The sequence below is a fragment of the Garra rufa genome, chromosome 20, assembly GCF_049309525.1.
Source record: "Garra rufa chromosome 20, GarRuf1.0, whole genome shotgun sequence".
NCBI lineage: Eukaryota > Metazoa > Chordata > Actinopteri > Cypriniformes > Cyprinidae > Garra > Garra rufa.
Window position 1 is genome coordinate 21,485,239 of NC_133380.1, and position 19,802 is coordinate 21,505,040.

The following is a 19,802-nucleotide window of genomic DNA, read 5'->3' on the forward strand; positions in this document are numbered from 1 at the left end:
CTATACTGCTCAGTTCACTTAATTAGAATGAGAAACAAATACAAAAAGGCCAAACAAATCAACTAAGTTAATATGTATTTATTTTTAATATATTTGTTTATAATTATTTCACAGATGCTTATAGATTATTAAAATACTATTTAAAAATGCTTGTAGACCATAAAACATGGTAACTATTTAAAATAGGGTCTCTTTTGTTAACAATGGTTAATGAACTAACAAACACGAACGAACAACGAACAGTATATTTGTAATCGATTTTCTTCAAACTTCATCAGAATAATGTAAAAACACTGCCGATGAGAGTCTGTAAAGGGCGTCCCTGATGCATCAAATGCTGTTGCCATGGCAAATAAATAAAACAAAAAATAAATTCAAATATTTGTTTCCTGTGTTTTTGAGGCAGATAGCGTGCATAGAATTTCATTTTCCATTTTCAATTTTCAATGATTTATTATATATTTAAAGTGCAGCATCCTAACTCTTTGAAACTTTTTTCCAAAAAAATAACGATTCATTCTGATCAAACACAGTACATTTCATAATTATACAAAACTCCACGAATGAAAGAAAATAAAAAAAAACATATCTGATCTCACTCTGCTCTGCACTCTTGTTTGTGTGGTAAGTGGCTGAGTGTAAGGAGGGGGGATGGGTGGTAAGAGAAAGAGTCAGAGAGGAGGAAAGACAGTTACGGTTAGTCCAAATGGTTACTGTGAATGCATGTGCCAACTGGGCACCGTTTTCCTGATGCTATCGGGATGGCGACTGCACAGTCGGCGAGGGCCCGGTCATCGCTGCTTGCAGCTTTAATTATTATTCTTCTTCTCCGGAATGAATCGCATTTTTGAGGCCCTAAACATACCCGAAAACTCATGAAACTTTGCACACACATCAAACCTGGCGAAAATGTACGTCTGATATGGGTTTCAGAGATGGGTGTGGCAAAATGGCTCGATAGCGCCACCTTTACACGTTCCGCGGTGTGCGCTTTCAGCTGTGATTCACATACATGCACGAAAATCGGTACACTCATGTAACTTACCAATACCTACAAAAAAGCCTCTTGGGATAAAATCCGAAACCCAACAGGAAGTCGGTTATTATTAATTTTCTCAGCAAAATTTGTGTCATTTTTGCCATTTTCAGGCGTCATACTTGAACGAACTCCTCCTAGAGATTTATACGGATCAACGCCAAATTTGGTGAATCTAATCTAAAGCCCTTTGTGACGTTAAATTGCGAAGATCTAGAGTTTTCATCGGAGGGCGTGTCCGTGGCGGCCTGGCAAATTTCGATGTTTCGCCATGAAAAAGGATGTTGCTATAACTCAGGCATAAAATGTCCGATCTGCCCCAAACTTCACATGTGTGATAACACTCCTGACCTGATGACATCTACATGCCCATATTCAGTTATAGTCATAGCGCCACCTGCAGGTAACAGGAAGTGACATGCTGTACTCTACAACCAACTCCTCCTAGAGATTTATACACATCAACACCAAAATTGGTCAGTCTGATATAAAGGCATTAGTGATGTTAAATTGTGAAGATCTTGAGTTTTCGTTGAAGGGCGTGTCCGTGGCGGCTTGACAAATTTTGAGGTCTCGCCATGGATATAAAACTTGTTATAACTCAGCCATAAAATGTCCGATTTGCCTCAAACTTCACATGTTCGATTAAAGTCCTGGCCTGAAAACATCTGAAAGCCAATATTCTGTTATAATCACAGCGCCACCTGTTGGTAACAGGAAATGACTTGTAGCAAACTCCTCCTACAGATTAAATGATATCAACAGTAAATTTGGTCAGTCTGATCTAGAGGTCTTAGAGATGTTAAATTGTGAAGATCTTGAGTTTCGGTTAAAGGGCGTGTCTGTGGCGGCCTGACAAATTTTGATGTTTCGCCATGGATATAGAAGTTGTCATAACTCAGCCATAAAATGTCCGATCTGCCTCAAACTTCACAGGTTTGGTAAGAGTCCTGGCCTGAAGACCCCTAAAGGCCAATATTCAGATATTATCATAGCGCCACCTGTTGGCAGCAATATATATCATATCTTTCACTAACTCAAACATACCAAAATCAATCTGCACCAAACTTCATATGTTTGATAATAGTGCTGGCCTGAACACATCTACATGCCAATAATCAGTGATAGGCATAGCGCCACCAGCTGGCAGCTGGAAATTTGGCACATTTAAGTGACTTATGACATTTCTCCTATATTTACTGTATTAAAAGCATACTGCCCACCGTTTGCTGTTTTCCTAAAGCCACTGGTCGGCGGTGAGCCCGGGTGCGAGGGCCCGTTCATCGCTGCTTGCAGCTTTAATTCATTACAGATCCTGATGGTTCCATCACAGTGAGATACAAAGTAGTTTTCCAGACCGTCTGAGTTTTCTGAGACCATGATTTGACCATGAGACTATCAAAACCTTTAAAACCGGTTCAGACAACACGATTTAGGCTGATTTTGGCCCGATCTGCTTGACATAGTGTGTCATGGGGATTCATAAATGACATTAGGATGCAAGATTCAACTCTCATAGTGTTTCATAGTGATCACAACTGATGCCACGTGTGAGACGCTTCATGCCTTCACCACAGAAATATATATATATATATATATTTTTATCATCCACAACAATTCCATCACATCTGTGACACTAGCCAGTAGGAGCATGACTTTTTTTCTCAGAATTGTGGGATATAAACTCGCAGTTGCGAGTTATAAAGTCAGTATTATCAGATATAAAGTCGCAATTCTTTTTTCAGAATGGCAAATCTCTCAATTCTGCCTTTCTAACATACAATTGTGAGTCAGAATTGTGCAATATAAACTCGAAATTCTGAGAACATATCAGTATTTTTCCCCCCTCAGAATTGGATTTGGCAATTACGAGTTTATATTTTACAATTCTGGAAAAAAAAGTCAGAATTGCATTGCATTGCAACTTGCATTTGCATTTGACTTAATTTCTCGTAATAACGAGTTTATATCTCTTAATTCTGCCTTTATAACACACAATTGCGAGTTAAGTCAGAATTGTGAGATATAATTTTGAAATTCTGAGAACATAGTATTTTTTCCCCATTGGCAATTGCGAGTTTATATTTCACAATTCTGTAAAAACACTGAAATAAGTACATTGCATAAGTATTCATACCCTTAACTCAGTACATAGTTGAAGCACCTTTACAGCCTCAAGTCTTTTTTTGGGTATGATGTGACAAGCTTTGCACATCTGCATTTGGCAGTTATCTGCCATTCTTTGCCTCACCTTTTCACCTCTCAAGCTCTGTCGGCTTGGATGGGGGTTGGCAGACATTTTCTAGAGTCCTAGTTGTTTCAGTCGTCTTCCATTTTGGATAATGCTTCTGTGAACCTTCAATGCAGCAGATTTTTTTCTGAACTCTTCCCTAGATCATTGCCTTAACGCAAGTCTGTCACTGAGCTCTACAGGCAGTTATCTTGACCTCAGGACTTGGTTTTTGCTCTGATATGCATTTTCAGCTGTTAGACCTTTTCTGAGAGGTGTGTGCCTTTCTAAATCATACTCATTCAAATGAATTTGCCACAGTTTAACTCCACTCGAAGTGTAGTAACATCTAGAAGCTATATGAATGCTCCTGAGCTAAATTTCGAGTGTCCCAGAATGTATGAATACTTATGCAACGGGATCTTTTCAGTTTTTTATTTTTAATAAATTTGCACAAATGTTAAAAACCTACTTTTTGCTTTGCCATTATGGAGTAGGGAGTGTAGATTGATGTGGGAAAAAAAGTAGTTTAACATAAGGCAGCAACATAACAAAATGTGAAAAAAATGAAGGGGTATGAATAATTTCGCAAGGCACTATATATTCCATTACAATTCTGAAAACATATTAGTTTTTTTCCCCCTCAGAAATGAACTTTGCAAGTGCGAGTTTATACTTCACAATTCTGAGAAAAAAGTCAGAATTATGAGGGGAAAAAAGTAAGGATGCACCGATCCGTATCGGCCGATCACTTGCGCGTTTTGTCAGTAAAGCCGGTTCTGTAATCAGCGGTAAATGCCATCAGGTGCGTGATTTCACGTTGAGCCATATATACTACACACAGCCGTTGTTCACTGACGAGCTGCGCACATTCACACTGATAATGAACATTGATTTGCGCAGCTCGTCGGTAAACAACGGCTGTGTGTAGTATATACGGCTCAACGTGAAATCACGCACCTGATGGCATTTACCGCTGATTACAGAACCGGCTTTACTGACAAAACGCGCAAGCATTATCGGCCGATACGTATCGGTGCATCCCTAGAAAAAAGTCAGAATTGCAAGATACAAACTTGCATTTGCGAGAGGTTTTTATCTCACAAGTTTTTGTCTCACAATTCGGAGAATTCCAAGGAATTCTTTATTTCTCAACCCCCCCCCCCCCCCCCCCCTCAGAATTGGACTTGGCAATTGCGAGTTTATATTTCACAATTCAGAGAAAAAAAGGTCAGAATTATGAACAAAAAAGTCAGAATTGCAAGATACAAACTTGCATTTGCGAGAAAAATGCAATCTCACAAGTTTTTATCTCACAATTCTGAGAATTACAAGAAATTTTCTATTTTTTATTTTTTATTCATTGGCGGAAATGGGCTTCCATACCATACTGTCCTCTTCATGCAATCCAGATTTGTGTCCACTGTCAGGTTATCTTTCTTTTTAAGCCACGTTATGTCCCGCCCTAATAAGTTTCTTGTTCATGACACAAGATTTGAGGAACCAAAAATTGCATTATCTGACACAGTGACTGTCATAAGTGACAGAAAAATGGTGTAGTCTGAGCCACCCATAAGAAACAAGACACAAGTCTTCCAAAAGAAAAAAAATCACACTTAAACTGCCAGCTACCACAATCAAAGACACTTCTCTTATACCTTTCTGCACTTTTACTTGCTGTTTTCTTCAAACTTTGCAGACGTTGCAAGACGTTGCAGTACTGTACAGTACACTATTATTGGTTTATATTTGATAAATTGCTCTCCTTCAGTGATGTCCCTCATTTATAAGTTGCTTTAAATAAAAGGGACTGTTCAGTAAATGTAATGTAGTGTCCTTGAGCAACGCACTTAATCCAAGAGTCCTCCTGGTGGATTGTTCCTTTAATGAACTGTAAGTTGCTTTGGATAAAAGAGCTTGCTAAATGGCTATGCTTTGCAGAAGAAATTACATTTATGTCATTTATAAAGTAGTATGTCAACAACTTGTAAATACCTTAAAACGGTGTCCAAGATATCATTAACCTTTTAAGTCAAGCCTAACTGAAACACTTAGATCTTGCCTGTTAGCCTGTTGCTTAAAAAGCCTTATTGGCATTAGGGTTGGGAATCGAAAATCTATACTTAAGATAAAGAATCGGATACGTGTTATAAAATTAAAATTTCGATTCCTCTTATCGATTCCTGGGTGCAATTTTTCATCTAGTGATCTGCCAGGACCTTCCGCGCGTGCAATGTGCCAGGACCTTGTGTGGTAATGTAAACGCCATACCACATCAGTCTACAAGATGGATCGCGCGAAGTGCTCAAAAGTGTGGCTACGCTTTGTAAAAACCGAAGACAAAGCTACCGCTGCACTCAAACTTTATCTGCAAGGGACAGATGTTAGTCCCGCGCCCGCCCGCTTCAAAAGGAATATATGTTATTTCATCCCGCAAAAGCCCACATAAAAGTAACGTTAACTTATACCCCTGCGGGAAGACAGGTATCTACCTCATCTCTTGGCTGCATGAAACAAACCCTCCCGTTTTAATGTAAAGGCAAAGATGATCAGAGTAATAGTAACGAACTTGCGCGTGCCTAATGTATTCATTCTTGTATATCAGAGTCGTACATTAGGCACGCATAAGTCCGCTGTTGATTCACAAATTATTCATGATTTCGGGGCTCTGATCCCTAGTATTTTTGCGTGAAATTTCAAAATATTTGCATTGTTTTCAAAATGAATGTCCTTTGAGTGTTTTATAATGAATGCTTACCCATAGAGGTGGATCTTGTAAGGGTCAGTGGTGTTTATGCACATATGAGCACCAGCATCAACAGATTTAGAATGTATTTACTGTATTTTCATTTATATGTTTATTTTATAATAAAAACAAACAGTAGATATTCGTTCACTTAAGAAAGAGTACTCTGAAGTTGTAAAGAATGTCTAAATTAAATAATTTAGGAGATTTAAGTCTGTATATGTACATACATGTTAAAAAAGTTTTTAAATTCAAAAGTATTGGAGAAAAAAAATAAAAAGGCATAACAAATGTTTTGATTAATAAAAAGGTTAAAAAATAAACACCGTTAGAGGAAATGTCAGGCATGGGGGGCCTTGCAAAATTTACCCGAGAAGGAGTGGGCCCCTGGTATAAAAAAAGGTTGAGAACCCCTGTAATAAAATAATGTGTTGCAAGCAAGCACTGAAAATAAACATGTTTGATATATTAATGTTTGACTTTTGTTGTTGTTGTTTTTTTACTAAACTGGAATCGAAACTGGGAATCGAAAAGAATCGGAATCGATAAGTGGAATCGGAAACGATAAAATTCAAATGATACCCAACCCTAATTGGCATTCTGTCAACTTAATCGATGCGCACAGTTTATGTATTGATGAAACATGTAGAACCACACAAACAGTACAGAATTTTTTGTCGTTGTGAGTTGCTGACGTGCACGTCCTTAAAGGGCAACAGCGCGATTACGCGCTGTGAGCGCGATTACAAGCCATCTTTTGCTCTTCTCTGACGTACATGTGATTGTGTGTACATTTTGTCCCTGCAGACAATGCTGGTCCAAATGTGGTATCCCATCACCGTGGCAACAATCTCCAGGGAGTTCAAAAAGATTCTGGCCAAGCACCTGAAGGCCACGTCAGGGAGCCTGGAGGGTCTGGACACCAAACTGCATGATTTTGGCTACAGAGGGGTGTCCTCACAAGAGGTATGATGGCTGTGGAACAGTAATTACACTTCCTGTTCAGGACAGTGTTGTTATTGTTAAAAGGATAGTTAAAGAAAAAAAGAACATTCTGTCATTAATTACTCACCCTCATGTTGTTCCAAACCCGTAAGACATTTGTTTATCTTTGGAACACAAATTAAGATATTTCTGATGAAATCCGAGAGCTTTCTGACCCTTCATAGACAGCAGTGCACACAGAAGAGAAGACATTGTTGAATAAAGTCATTATTTTTGTTTTCTTTGTGCACAAAAAGTATTCTCGTAGCTTTATAACATTAAAGTTTCATCAAAAATAGCTTAATTTGTGTTCTGAAGGTTTGGAACAACATGGTTGAGTAATTAATAACAGAATTTTCATTTTTGAGTGAACTATCCTTTTAATTAAAACTTTTGAAGATGATTTTAATAATTGGCAGAAAGCTCAAATAAAATATAAATATTAAATGAAAAACTTTTACATTTTTTGGCCTTGTTAACTAACTGAAATGTTTATGCAAATTAATTGATACTATATAGAAATATAAAAAATGTATACATAAAATGACAAAAGCACAATTACTAAAATGTAAATTAAAATTAAAATAAAACTATAAATATAAAATTCGAAGAGCATTTAAAATATTAAAATACTATAGTAGTATCTAAATAATACTAAAATAACACTGGATCAGTGAGATATGTAAAACATTGTCATAGTACCATGCTGTTACCATGTTTTGTTTTATTATGGTACCATGGTAGTTTTTCTGTTTTTATAATCAACTTTTCTGTTTTGTTGTGTTGTGTGATTGATACTTTCAAAAACACAATTTTTTGTTTCATGACTATAACAGAGTGTACAGACAACTATAAAATATCCTGCTATTCTCATTTAATCACTTGTAATTTTAAGTTTATATCACGCAATTCTGAGAAAAAAAGTCAAAATTGTGAGCTTATATTTCGCAATTATGAGTTTATATTACACAATTCTGAGAAAAAAATAAGAATTACGAGTTTACATCTTGCAATTCTGACTTTATTTCTCACAACTGAGTTTATATCACGCAATTCTGAGAAAAAAGTTACATTTCGAGTTTACATCTTGCAATTCTGACTTAATTTCTTGAAATTATGAGTTTATATCACGCAATTCTGAGAAAAAAGTCAGAACTGCGAGTTTTTATCTTGCAGTTCTGACTTTTAAAACTTGCAATTGTGAGTCTATATCATGCAATTCTGAGAAAAAAAGTAAGAATTGCAAGTTTACATTTTGCAATTCTGACTTCATTTCTCACAACTGTGAGTTTATATCACGCAATTCTGAGAAAAAAGTTACATTTCGAGTTTAAATCTTGCAATTCTGACTTTATTTCTCACAACTGTGAGTTTATATCTCGCAATTATGACTATTTATCACAATTGTCAGTTTATATCACACAATTCTGAAAAAAAAAGTCAGAATTGCAAGTTTATATCTTGCAGTTCTGACTTTATTTCTCGCAATTATGAGTTTGTATCTCGCAATTCTGACTTACTTACTCGCAATTGTGATTTTATATCACGCAACTCTGAGAAAAAAATCAGAATCGCAAGACACAGACTTTTTAAGACAGTTTTAGCCTCTAAGAGTTCGAAGTTTCTGAATTTTTTTCTGTTCGGACTTGATATTTGAAATCTGCAAATAAACAATGACATTTTAAGCTGTCTCTTGATACATTTCTAATTATGTTCAGCAGAGTAATGTATGTTCTTTGTAAGACCGCATGAAAAAATAACACGGCCATGTTAGTTCAGGGCTCGAAATTGCGACCGTTTTGGGCGCATATGCTCCCAAAATTTAATCTGCGCGACCTCAAATTATATTTGGGAGCATTTGTGTGAGTGCGAGAAATTGTTGTGTTGCGACTTGGTTTCATTTCTTTACACAACTTTCGCTGGCCTAACTACTGTACAGACTGTTGTGAGCTTATGCAGTGACAGGTTCGCCGTTCTCTCTTTTGATTTGGACAATTAAAAGGTCTCCACAATCTGCTATATTTCGTGCTACAGCGTACATTCTGTCAGATACAGCGCAGCATACATTCACATCAAATGTTAACTCAGCAGCAGAGTTCCACTCACGCAGGGGCGTAATTTCCACTGGGGACACGCTTTTCAAAATCCTGTTTGTGTTCTCCCACTTTCAAATGGTTTTGTAAAAGTAATCTCTTGTATTGTAGAATGCACGCTCCGTGCCGTCGAGAAATTCGCGGGATCGTTAAAACGAAACCAAAAGTAAAACACGCACACGCATTCAAAAGCAATTTTAATACCCCGCGTTTAAAGAGCGACTCCCCAATGCGTGCAAATTAGGCTACATAAAATATCGAAGCTGTTATTAGTATGTGCGCTATAATAAGTTGTGTAGTGTCTGTAACTCTGTATCATGCTTGAAAAAATTCGGTCTCTATTTGCACTTTGAATATTGAAAGAGTAGCCTACTTTGATCATGCCTGCATTTATTGTCTATACGACTAAGAAAGAAGTGTCATTTATTTTTTGTTGTTTTACTGTAGATTGTTTAAAAATGCAGTGGTTGCCTAATAAATGGCTGTACCTATAATAGAGAAAACAAACATCTTGTTCATGTACTCATATTTTCATTCATTCTTGTCCCTTGCTTAAGGCGTAAAATAAATTTATAAAAAAGGCTTTCAGAATCAGCCCATTTGCTTGTAAAACATCTGCAATCAGAATCGACCACGATAGGGCTGCAACGATTCGTCGACGTTGTCGACAAAAATCGATAATAGAAATAGTCGACAATGAATTTCATTGTCGATGTTGTCGCCAGACAACCGAGTGAGGCATCTTTCTGCCGAGAGTCGCACATACGCAGCTTCTATGCTGAGCGATAACATACAGAAATGGCGGCGTCCAACGCAGCAGCTGCGCGTACCAAAACACGCCCGTTTCACACATACTCCGTCTGCAGTGCGTTTTTTTTTTCCACACCCATGTTAACGGATTAGAACGTTCACAATGTACGGACTGCAAACGCGTTCTGTGTGAAAGCAAAACGAGTCTGTGCTGCTTCTGCACCGCATACGTAACGCACACGGACTGTAGACGCACTGCAGACTGAGTATGTATGAAACAGGCGTAAAGTTTGGGAGCATTTTAGCCTGCTACGGCGAATTAAAATATTACCTGCATGGTTTGTAAAGCAGTCCTTGCGCATCACGGCAGCACCTCTGTGATGCACGAACATTTAAAGAGAAAGCACGTCGGACAGTTGAATGAAACGGAGTTTGGCTGGCCTCGGTAAGATTTAAATAAAAGCCAATACGTTTTGTTTTGGATATACATTTTTGTTTACTGTTTTATTGCTGCTGATGGTTTACAGGAAGAAAATGTTTACTTGATTTTAATTTATTTTTTTCTTATAAAACAAATGTGCCTGTCCATTAAAAAAATTATAGAGTTTCTTAATTTATGCATTTATGTCTGTACTGACCGAGCACTGTGCCTAATTGGTTTTAGACAGGGCATTTTTATTTACTTTTAGTATGAATTGGCCTATCAGCAGCAAAATATGCATTTTTCATTGAAGTACCCCCTTCTTTCTTGTGTTTACTATAATTTTCCACATAATTAAAGCAATCTCATGCTAAATTTGAGAAAAATTGAATAATTATCCGATTAGTCGACTAATCGTTTCAATAGTCGGTGACTAGTCGACTATTAAAATAGTCGTTAGTTGCAGCCCTAGACCACGAAGAATCAAGATCGGCACATTACTAAAAAGAAATTAGGTGGTCCTAAAAAAATTTTGGTGCCCCTAACTTTTTGAAGTTGGGAGCACCAGTGCTACCACGTTAAAATGTTTCAAGCCCTGGAGTTATTGGTTGCGTATGGCAGTAAAAATGTTAGAAATGGCATTAAAAAGGGCATTAAAAGGCATTAAATAAGATTTGAAAATCCTGCAGAAACCCTGTCTAAAGCACTGAAATGTTTTATGTGCCTCTGGTGTGAAAATCTCTACCTTTATTCTTTTTTTAGCCTTGAAATCAAAGCTCGAGCCAAACCAGGTCTTTCTCTCTTCAGTGCTTGGTGTTCTGGGGTAAATGAAATCAGACATTACTTGGTGAAAGCAGAAAAACAATTCATTATGAGATGGGGCCATTCCATTTAATCAAAAGGAGATCAGACCTGACCTTTTGAAACGCAAGCAATGTAGACCGCTCTCGATTTCTGTATTTTTCAAAGGTAGGAGCCCTGATTGCTGGCCGTGTTTGAGTGAGGTTGTCGCGTTGATGGGTTTGGGATCATCGGGTGGTGCTGTTTGAAGAGTTGTGTGAGTAAAGATGACTGTTTGGCTCTTGAATCGGTCCGTCTGCTGTGTAAAGGTCAACTCTGCCAGGTTTCATCTATATCACACAGTGACGGGTTCAGGTGTTGGGTGACTAGTGATAAGCAGTAAGTCTGTTGCTGACTGGCTGGGCGTGCTGAATGCAGGAGACCTTTGTGTGTGTGTGAGTGTGAAAGTGAGACCGCTGGATTCTGATGAGGTGTGACATAACCCCTCTGTGGTGCCCTTTTGAGACCAGTACGCCATGATCTAAAACTGGAGATGGTGACGCAGCCTTCATAGATCAACCCAGCAGCCTAACCGATTAGAAAAGATGCGTTTTCTATTAACATAGAAAATGCGTGTGAAGGTTTAGGTCATTTCACAGGCCAGATTTTTACATTTAAGTCTTATTAATGAAATAAACAATTCTTTATAGAAGATACCAGTGAAGTGATGCTCAGGGGGATTTTTTTTTTTTTTTTTGTATTATTAAATTGCTTTTCTTAACTTTGTTAAAGAAATAATCAAGGTTTTGCAGAGATTTGAACTTGCAACCTTTGTAATTTCATAGCAAATATACTTTTTCTGTACTATTTCTATTTTTTATACTATACCATTCAAAATATTTATTGGATGATTTTATTATTATATGGTTTAATTAACTTTTTTTTTAACTAGCAAGGATTTGAACTTGCAACCTTTGTAACCTTACAGCAAATATAATACCACTGTACTGAAAAGGTTTTATTTGATTGTATTCAAGAGTTTTATTTTTTATATTAAAGTGCATTTTTTTAACTTTGTTAAAAAATAATCAAAGTTTTGCAGAGATTTGAACTTGCATTTTATTATTTTTGTTTCTTTATCTGAAAACTGCTGAAGCAGTTTGTTGTTTCAATTTATATGAATAATCAGCCTGTTCTAGTTTAAATGGAAATATATTATTGGTAATAAGCTGAGTCTGAGAGTTTTATTCATTTGATAGTTTATTTCACATTTCTTGTTTGTAAAGGCTAAATACAAATAAAAAGCGAACCTTATTTTTTTGTATTGTTTTTATTAAACATTTTTTTATATAATTTTAATAGGAGGAGCCTTGAGGTATTATAGACTTTGCAAATTCAGTTTACACAACATTTGTAGGTACAGACATCCATTGTGTGTGTCCTCGGCAGTTTTTTCCTGAGGCTTTTTAATATTGTCCATATTGATATCGGAATTATATCGTATCGATCGAAATTAAGATATATATCGTGATATAAAATTTTGCCATATCGTCCAGCCCTAATTAAATTGCATTTTTTTTACTTAGTTAAAAAAAAAATAATCAAGGTTTTGAAGAGATTCGAACTTGCAACCTTCGAACTTGCAATCCCACTATATTGAAAAGGTTTTATTTGATTTGATTATTTTTTAATGATTAACTAAACTAAACTACATTTTTTTACTTTTTAAAAAATAATCAAGATTTTGCAGAGATTTAACCTTGCAACCTTTGTAATTCCATAGAAAATATGATACCACTGTACTAACAAAATTTGATAACATTTTTTATAATTTTCATTTAATGTTTATTTAAATTTTTCATTCAATTAACATATTTTTACTAGCGGAGATTTGAACTTGCAACCTTTGTAACCTCATAGCACACATAATACCACTGTACTGACAAGGTTTCATTTGATTTGATCCAAAGGTTTTATTGTTTTTTTTTTAATGATTACATTGCTTGTTTTTACTTTGTTAAAAAAGAATCAAGGTTTTGCAGAGATTTGAACATGCAACCTTTGTATTTCCATAGCAAATATGATACCACTGTAGTAAAAAGGTTTAACTTGATTTAAAAAATTGGATGATTTTATTATTTTATGATTTAATTAACATTTCTAAGTAGCAGAGATTTGAACTTGCAACCTGTTATCTCATAGCAAATATAATCCCACTATACTGAAAAGGTTTTATTTGATTTGATTCAAGTTTTATTTTTTTTAGTTATTAATTAAACTAAACTACATTTTTTTTACTTTTTAAAAAAATCAAGGTTTTGCAGAGATTTAAACTTGTAACCTTTGTTATTCCATAGAAAATATGATACCACTGTACTAAAGATTTCATTTGATTTGATTTAATTTTTTATGATTTTAATTTCATTTATCTTTTATTTTGTCATTTAATTAACTTTTTTTTACTAGAGATTTAAACTTGCAAACATTGTTATTCCATAGAAAATATGATACCACTGTACTAAAAAGGTTTAATTTGATTTTTAAAAAATATATATTGGATAATTGTATTATTTATTGATTTAATTAACATTTTTAAGTAGCAGAGATTTGAACTTGCAACCTTTGTGATCTCATAGCAAATATAATCCAATATACTGAAAAGGTTTTATTTCATTTGATTCAAAAATTTTATTTTTTCATGATTAACTAAACTACTTTTTTTTACTTTTTAAAAAATAATCATGGATTTGCAGAGATTTAAACTTGCAACCTTTGTAATTCCATAGAAATTTTTTTTTTATGATTTTGATTTCATTTTTCTTTTATCATTCAATTAACATTTTTACCAGCTGAGATTTGAACTTGCAACCTTTGTAACCTCACAGCACATATAATACCACTGTACTGACAGGGTTTCATTTGATTTGATCCAAAGGTCTTATTGTTTTTTTTATAATTAAATTGCATTTTTTTTTACTTTGTTAAAAAAGAATCAAGGTTTTGCAAAGATTTGAACTTGCAACCTTTGTATTTCCATAGCAAATATGATACCACTGTACTAAAAAGATTTAACTTGATTAAAAAAAGATGATAATATTATTTTTATGATTTAATTAACATTTTTTAACTATCAGAGATTTGAACTTGCAACCTTTGTAATGTCATAGGAAATATAATACCATTCAACATTTTTATTATGTTTTATTTTATTTGTGGTTTCATTTTATTTTAATCTCTCCCTAGCAAACCTTGTCATTTATTTCGAATCACACTAGTAATGATCAGTTACGTCCTATAAAATTTCATGCGTTGGTTAACATGACTGTCCAATGAAAAACCATCCATCTGGACGTCCTAATCAAGGTCTATGTTATATCTGGTTTTATGGCATATTTTCTCTGCCAACTGTCAGTGTAATATTGCTATTGTGTGTGTTTAAGCCTGTTTGATCACTGGTGATTACGTGAAATATGACATTTCCATGTCACGCTCATCCAGGGCTTTATAGTGAAAGCAAGTGCAAAAATGATTTCAAGAAAGGAAGAAACAGAATGAATTGGAAAGGAAAACATCAGTGTGGGATCTAAGAAAGCCCAAAGCGCTTCTCCCTCAGCAGCTGAAAACAAACTGAACCATGCTGTGTAAAACTATTGAGTCTTCATTAGGGACAGTGGGATATTGATAGTGTATTTTCTAGGTTGCGGCTGACTGGATTAATGATGGCTTCAAGAAGAGATTAATGATGCCAAGCAGAGTTTAATGCCTCTGATACTCAGGGTTTCTGCTCACTCTCCATCATCACTCTCTACTGATCAGGGGACAAGCAGTGATAGATTCGAATGCTTTTAAAGGAGTGATTCACCCAGAGTAAAAGTAAAAGTCATAATTCACTTACCCTCAAATCCTTCTAAACCCATATGACTTATGTTCTTAAGTAAAAAAAAGGAAGTTTAGCAGAATGTACCTGATCCATCATTGATCCATCATATTGTGCTGTGCCCCTCTATTGCATTGACAATTAAATGACGAAGTCCCTAGATCTATGCTACAATCACAGCTGCAGACTAAAGCCATGTTGCGGATCTGATTTCCCTGGGTTGATATTAAGCCCAGATCTCATCAGTTCTTAAATTAAAAAAAAAAAAAAATCAAATAGACTCTTCAAATTCCCATATAATAAATATACACCTTCTAGTAGAGCAAGAAATATTGATGCTCTCCTCAGGAGGCTAAAGAGATTTTGCTTGGAATCAAACATGTTCACTTTTCAGAGAAACAACCTTCCCTTGTCTATAACTAAAGGGCAAATTTCCCCTGATTACTGTGACCCTGCGATGAATGAACTGAGACACAGTCAATAACCTGAGCGTTAAATCAGGGGAATACAAAAAAAGCCTTCTTAGCTATAAATGGCCACACTTCAAAGGTCAATGTCAAAATCACTGATTTGCTTCTTAAAAGCCAGTCTATAATTCAGTTACACAAGCAAGATCGACATAATGGGAATTGGCTAATGTTTTAAATGGCGTGAGAGAAATCACAACATTAGATCTGATGGATTTCACTGGAGACGCAAGAACATTAATGTAAATGTAAAGACTTCAAGGACATTAAACAGGTTCATTGACTCATTTCTGTTTGTGTTCTCTCTCTCTTTACTGAACTAGTCGGCAGCGCTTGGTGGAGCTGCTCATCTGGTGAATTTCTGCAGCACAGATACAGTGGCGGGTCTGCTGATGGCACAGCGATACTACGCATGTCCTATGGCTGGATTCTCCATCCCTGCTGCAGAACACAGGTAATGCACATATATACTTACTGCACACTTAATTTGTCAAAGTATGATCAAATTTAGTTTAACTTTAAAAATTTAACTGTTTAAATTAATCTTAAATGTTCATGTGAGTTTATTGAGGATTGTTAAAGGATTAGTTTACTCCTAAATGTACATTTTCTGATCATTTACAAATGCTTGTTTTGCACTAGCTCTTTGATGCACGTCTATGACTTTATGCATTACATAATCATGTCTGTGTACTCCAGTTCAAAAAGGTAGGGAAGGGCAAAAAACTAAATTTTCTGCTTAAACATTGTTTCACTAGATAAGACACTTATTCCTTGGCTGGGATCGTGTAGAGCCCTTTGAAGCTGCATTGAAGCATTTGGACTCACTGATACCCATTTTAAGTCCATTATATGGAGATTTTTTTGTATGCAGTTACAATGAATGGGGAAGGGAGCTTTTAGAACTTCAAAGAAGAGTAATACAAGAGTAATACAGTTGAAGTCAAAAGTTTACATACACCTTGCAGAATCTGCGAATACTTACCAAAATAAGAGGGATCATATTTATTTAGTACTGACCTGAATAAGTCCCTTGTTTGTCCTGAACAGTTAAACTGCATGCTGTTCTTCAGAAACATCCTTCAGGTCCCACAAATTCTTCATTTTTTCAGCATTTTTGTGTATTTAAACCCTTTCCTGCAATGACTGTATGATTTTGAGATCCATCTTTTCACACTGAGGACAACTGAGGGACTCATATGCAACTATTACAGAAAGTTCAAATGCTCACTGATGCTTCAAAAGGAAACACGAACTTTGAATTTGAAGATCAGGGTGAATTTAACTTATTTTGTCTTCTTGGAAACATGTAAGTGTCTTCTGTAGCTTCTGAAGGGCAGTACTAAATAAAAAAAAAATGATATTTAGGCAAAATAAGAAAAATGTTCACATCTTCATTCTGTTCAAAAGTTTTCACCCCCGGCTCTTAATGCATTGTTTTTCCTTCTGAAGCATCAGTGAGCATTTGAACGTTTTGTAATAGTTGCATATGAGTCCCTCAGTTGTCCTCAGTGTGAAAAGATGGATCTCAAAATTAAACGGTCATTGTTGGAAATGGTTCAAATACACAAAAATGCTAAAAAAAAAAAAAACTGAAGAATTTGTGGGACCTGAAGGATTTTTCTGACAAACAGCAGGCAGTTTAACTGTTCAGGACAAACAAGGGACTCATGAACAATTATCACTTAATTAAAAAAAAAAAAACACAGCTGTGGATCATTCAGGTAACAACACAGCATTAAAATTCAATTGTAGGTAAACTTTTGAACGGGGTCATTTTTATAAATTCAGCTTTTATTTTCTCTTGTGGATTATATGTAAACATATTTTATGTGAAATATCTTATTCAGGTCGATGCTAAATTAAAAATAACATGCATTTTGTATGATCGCTTTTATTTTGCTAAAATAATTAACATTTTGCAGATTCTGCAAGGTGTTTGTAATATTGACTTTTCAACTATATATATGATTGTGCACTGCATTCCAAGTCTGAAACATTTTGATATAGAGTTTGTGCATGAAACGGAGAGAAATTGAACTTATTATTCTTGTTCAGTAAGCTGTTGTCCATTGTGACTACATTAGGTAAGTTGAAATGGAGATCCAGAATAATCTGATTCAAAAGAATGATTCATTCACAAATCTTGTGAACTTTCATGAACCCGCCTAGGGGTGTTAAAGCAGACGTCAAGATTTTCAGTCATTAACAGCTTAAGTTTTAGTCTGTTCTCATACAAAACTATTATATAGCTTCAGATGACTTATATAATGAATTAACAATTTGTATGGACCATTTTATAGCTTTTTTAAAGCTTTTATAGCTTAAAAAAAATTGTGATTGCATGGAAATTAGTGATCAGTACAGAAGACTGACTGGGCAGCGAGTCAGTTAAACAGCTGCCTTCGGTTTCAAACAGCCAATGTCTTGAAATTCAGTACTGTGACGTTAAACACCTGCGTGGTAATTTGCATTTGTTCCGTTGATTCTAATTTGTTCTATTAGTAGCTACACATTCATCCATCTCGCAGCTGTAGCGCCTTTTGTCTGTGTGGTTGAGTGCATTTCCCAGTAACGCTCTCGCTTTTATTTAATATCACACGACTTCTTCTGTGACGCCAGTTCTCATCCTCATAAAGTTCACATTTAAGTTTTTCAACCATTCCATGAATCACTCCATGATTTTTATAGCTCCACGGCCAAGGATCGTTAGACACGAATGACTCATTTGCTGCAAATGATTCTTTCTAATTCTTGTTTAGCAAAGTGAAACCTGTTTATTCTAGTCGTAGCCGTATGCACCTTCAATCTAAATAAAGTGGGAGTGGGTGGGATTTCACTAATTGGTGTTGTAGATCATTTAATGAAGGTTTGTCACACTTTGTTTTTCATGTCTCTGTAGTACTATCATCTCCTGGGGCAAGAGCCGAGAGAAAGACGCTTTCGAGTGTCTGCTGGACCAGTTTCCCTCTGGGCCTGTAGCTGTGGTTAGCGACAGTTATGATATTTTTAAGGCTTGTAAGCACATCTGGGGGGACAAGCTGAAGGAGAGAGTGATGGAGAGGAGTGAGGATTCTGCCCTCATTATTCGTCCAGACTCCGGGGACCCTGCTGAAACCCTCATAGAGGTGTGTGTATCATGTACCAAGTGTGTTCTAAGTGGAGTAGTGTTCACTACAGACCTTAAGGCAGCTGTTTCAGTGATTGAACTTCATTTTAGTAAAGTGAAGACTCAAACGAATGAGCTTGCTTAAAGGTTTTTCCAGCACTGTGTTGGATTGTGACTTACAGGGCTCATCTGAAAGCAATGCCCTAGAACAGGGGTCCCCAAACTAAGGCCCGCCCCCACATTTGGACCGGCTCTCTGAACAATGCCAGAGATATATTTTTGTTAAATGTGAGCCAAATCATCACAATTAAAAGAACCAAAGACTTAAACTACTTCACTCTGTGTGCATTAAATGTATTTAATAGACAAGTTTTACAATTTGAGTTGAATTACTGAAATAGATGAACTTTTCCATGACATTCTAATTTACTGAGAAGCACCTGTATATCTTTTGAAAAGAAATGATCATTTGTCTGTCTGATGCATAAAAAAATAAATAAACTATTGTAGCATTAAAAGGTATAATAAATACAGGTAAAACCATAATAAAATAATAATAATAATAGTAGTCCAGCCCATGGAATTTTCTTTTATAAACCGACCCGGCCCCCCATTAAAGAAAAGAAAATTATGTGGCCCGCTCAGAAAAAAGTTTGGGGACCCCTGCCCTAGAATATCGATTTTCTTTTTATATACTGTGGCATATACTTTTTTAGTTTACTTTGATGAATGAAATAGTGGTGTTAAGATTGATTAGCTGCCTTTACCACACTTTTGTCTTCGATTTTTATTTTATTCCCTCCTTCTCGTGTCTTTCTCATTTTCAGGTAATAAAGATTTTGGAGGAGTGTTTCGGATGTTCTCTGAACTCAGTTGGTTACAAGGTGCTCCCATCATACCTACGCATTATCCAGGGGGATGGAATTGATGTGAACTCGATTAATGAGGTAAAGTAAACTTCAGACCAAGAGAGAAGAAAATAACATGATCTATCATTCAAAATATAGTTAAACACATTTATTCAGCAGTGATGAAATGAATTGATTGAAAGTGAAAGGGAAGACATTTGTGATGTTACTAAAGATAACAGTTTTATATAAATAAATGCTGTTCAAAATAGAAATCGTTTCTAACAATATACACTGCCACTCAAAAATTTGTGGTCAGTGAGACTTTTAATGGTTTTTAAGGAAGTTTCTTGTGCTCATCAAGGCTGCATTTATTTTATCAAAAATACAGAAAAAAAACTGTAATATTGTGAAATATTATTTCAATTTAAAATAACAGTTTTCTATGTAAACATATTTTA

The 19,802-nt window shown here is 35.5% G+C and overlaps 1 protein-coding gene across 1 annotated transcript in view; it reads left to right on the plus strand.

Annotated features, from left to right (window-relative positions):
- Positions 1-19,802, plus strand: part of nampt2 (nicotinamide phosphoribosyltransferase 2) — a 65,293-nt gene that overhangs the window by 40,422 nt on the left and 5,069 nt on the right. The window contains exons 5-8 of the mRNA XM_073825790.1: positions 6,820-6,978; positions 15,708-15,838; positions 18,287-18,512; positions 19,321-19,440. Coding sequence (XP_073681891.1) covers positions 6,820-6,978; positions 15,708-15,838; positions 18,287-18,512; positions 19,321-19,440 — 636 coding nt within the window. The remainder of the gene's footprint in view (positions 1-6,819; positions 6,979-15,707; positions 15,839-18,286; positions 18,513-19,320; positions 19,441-19,802) is intronic.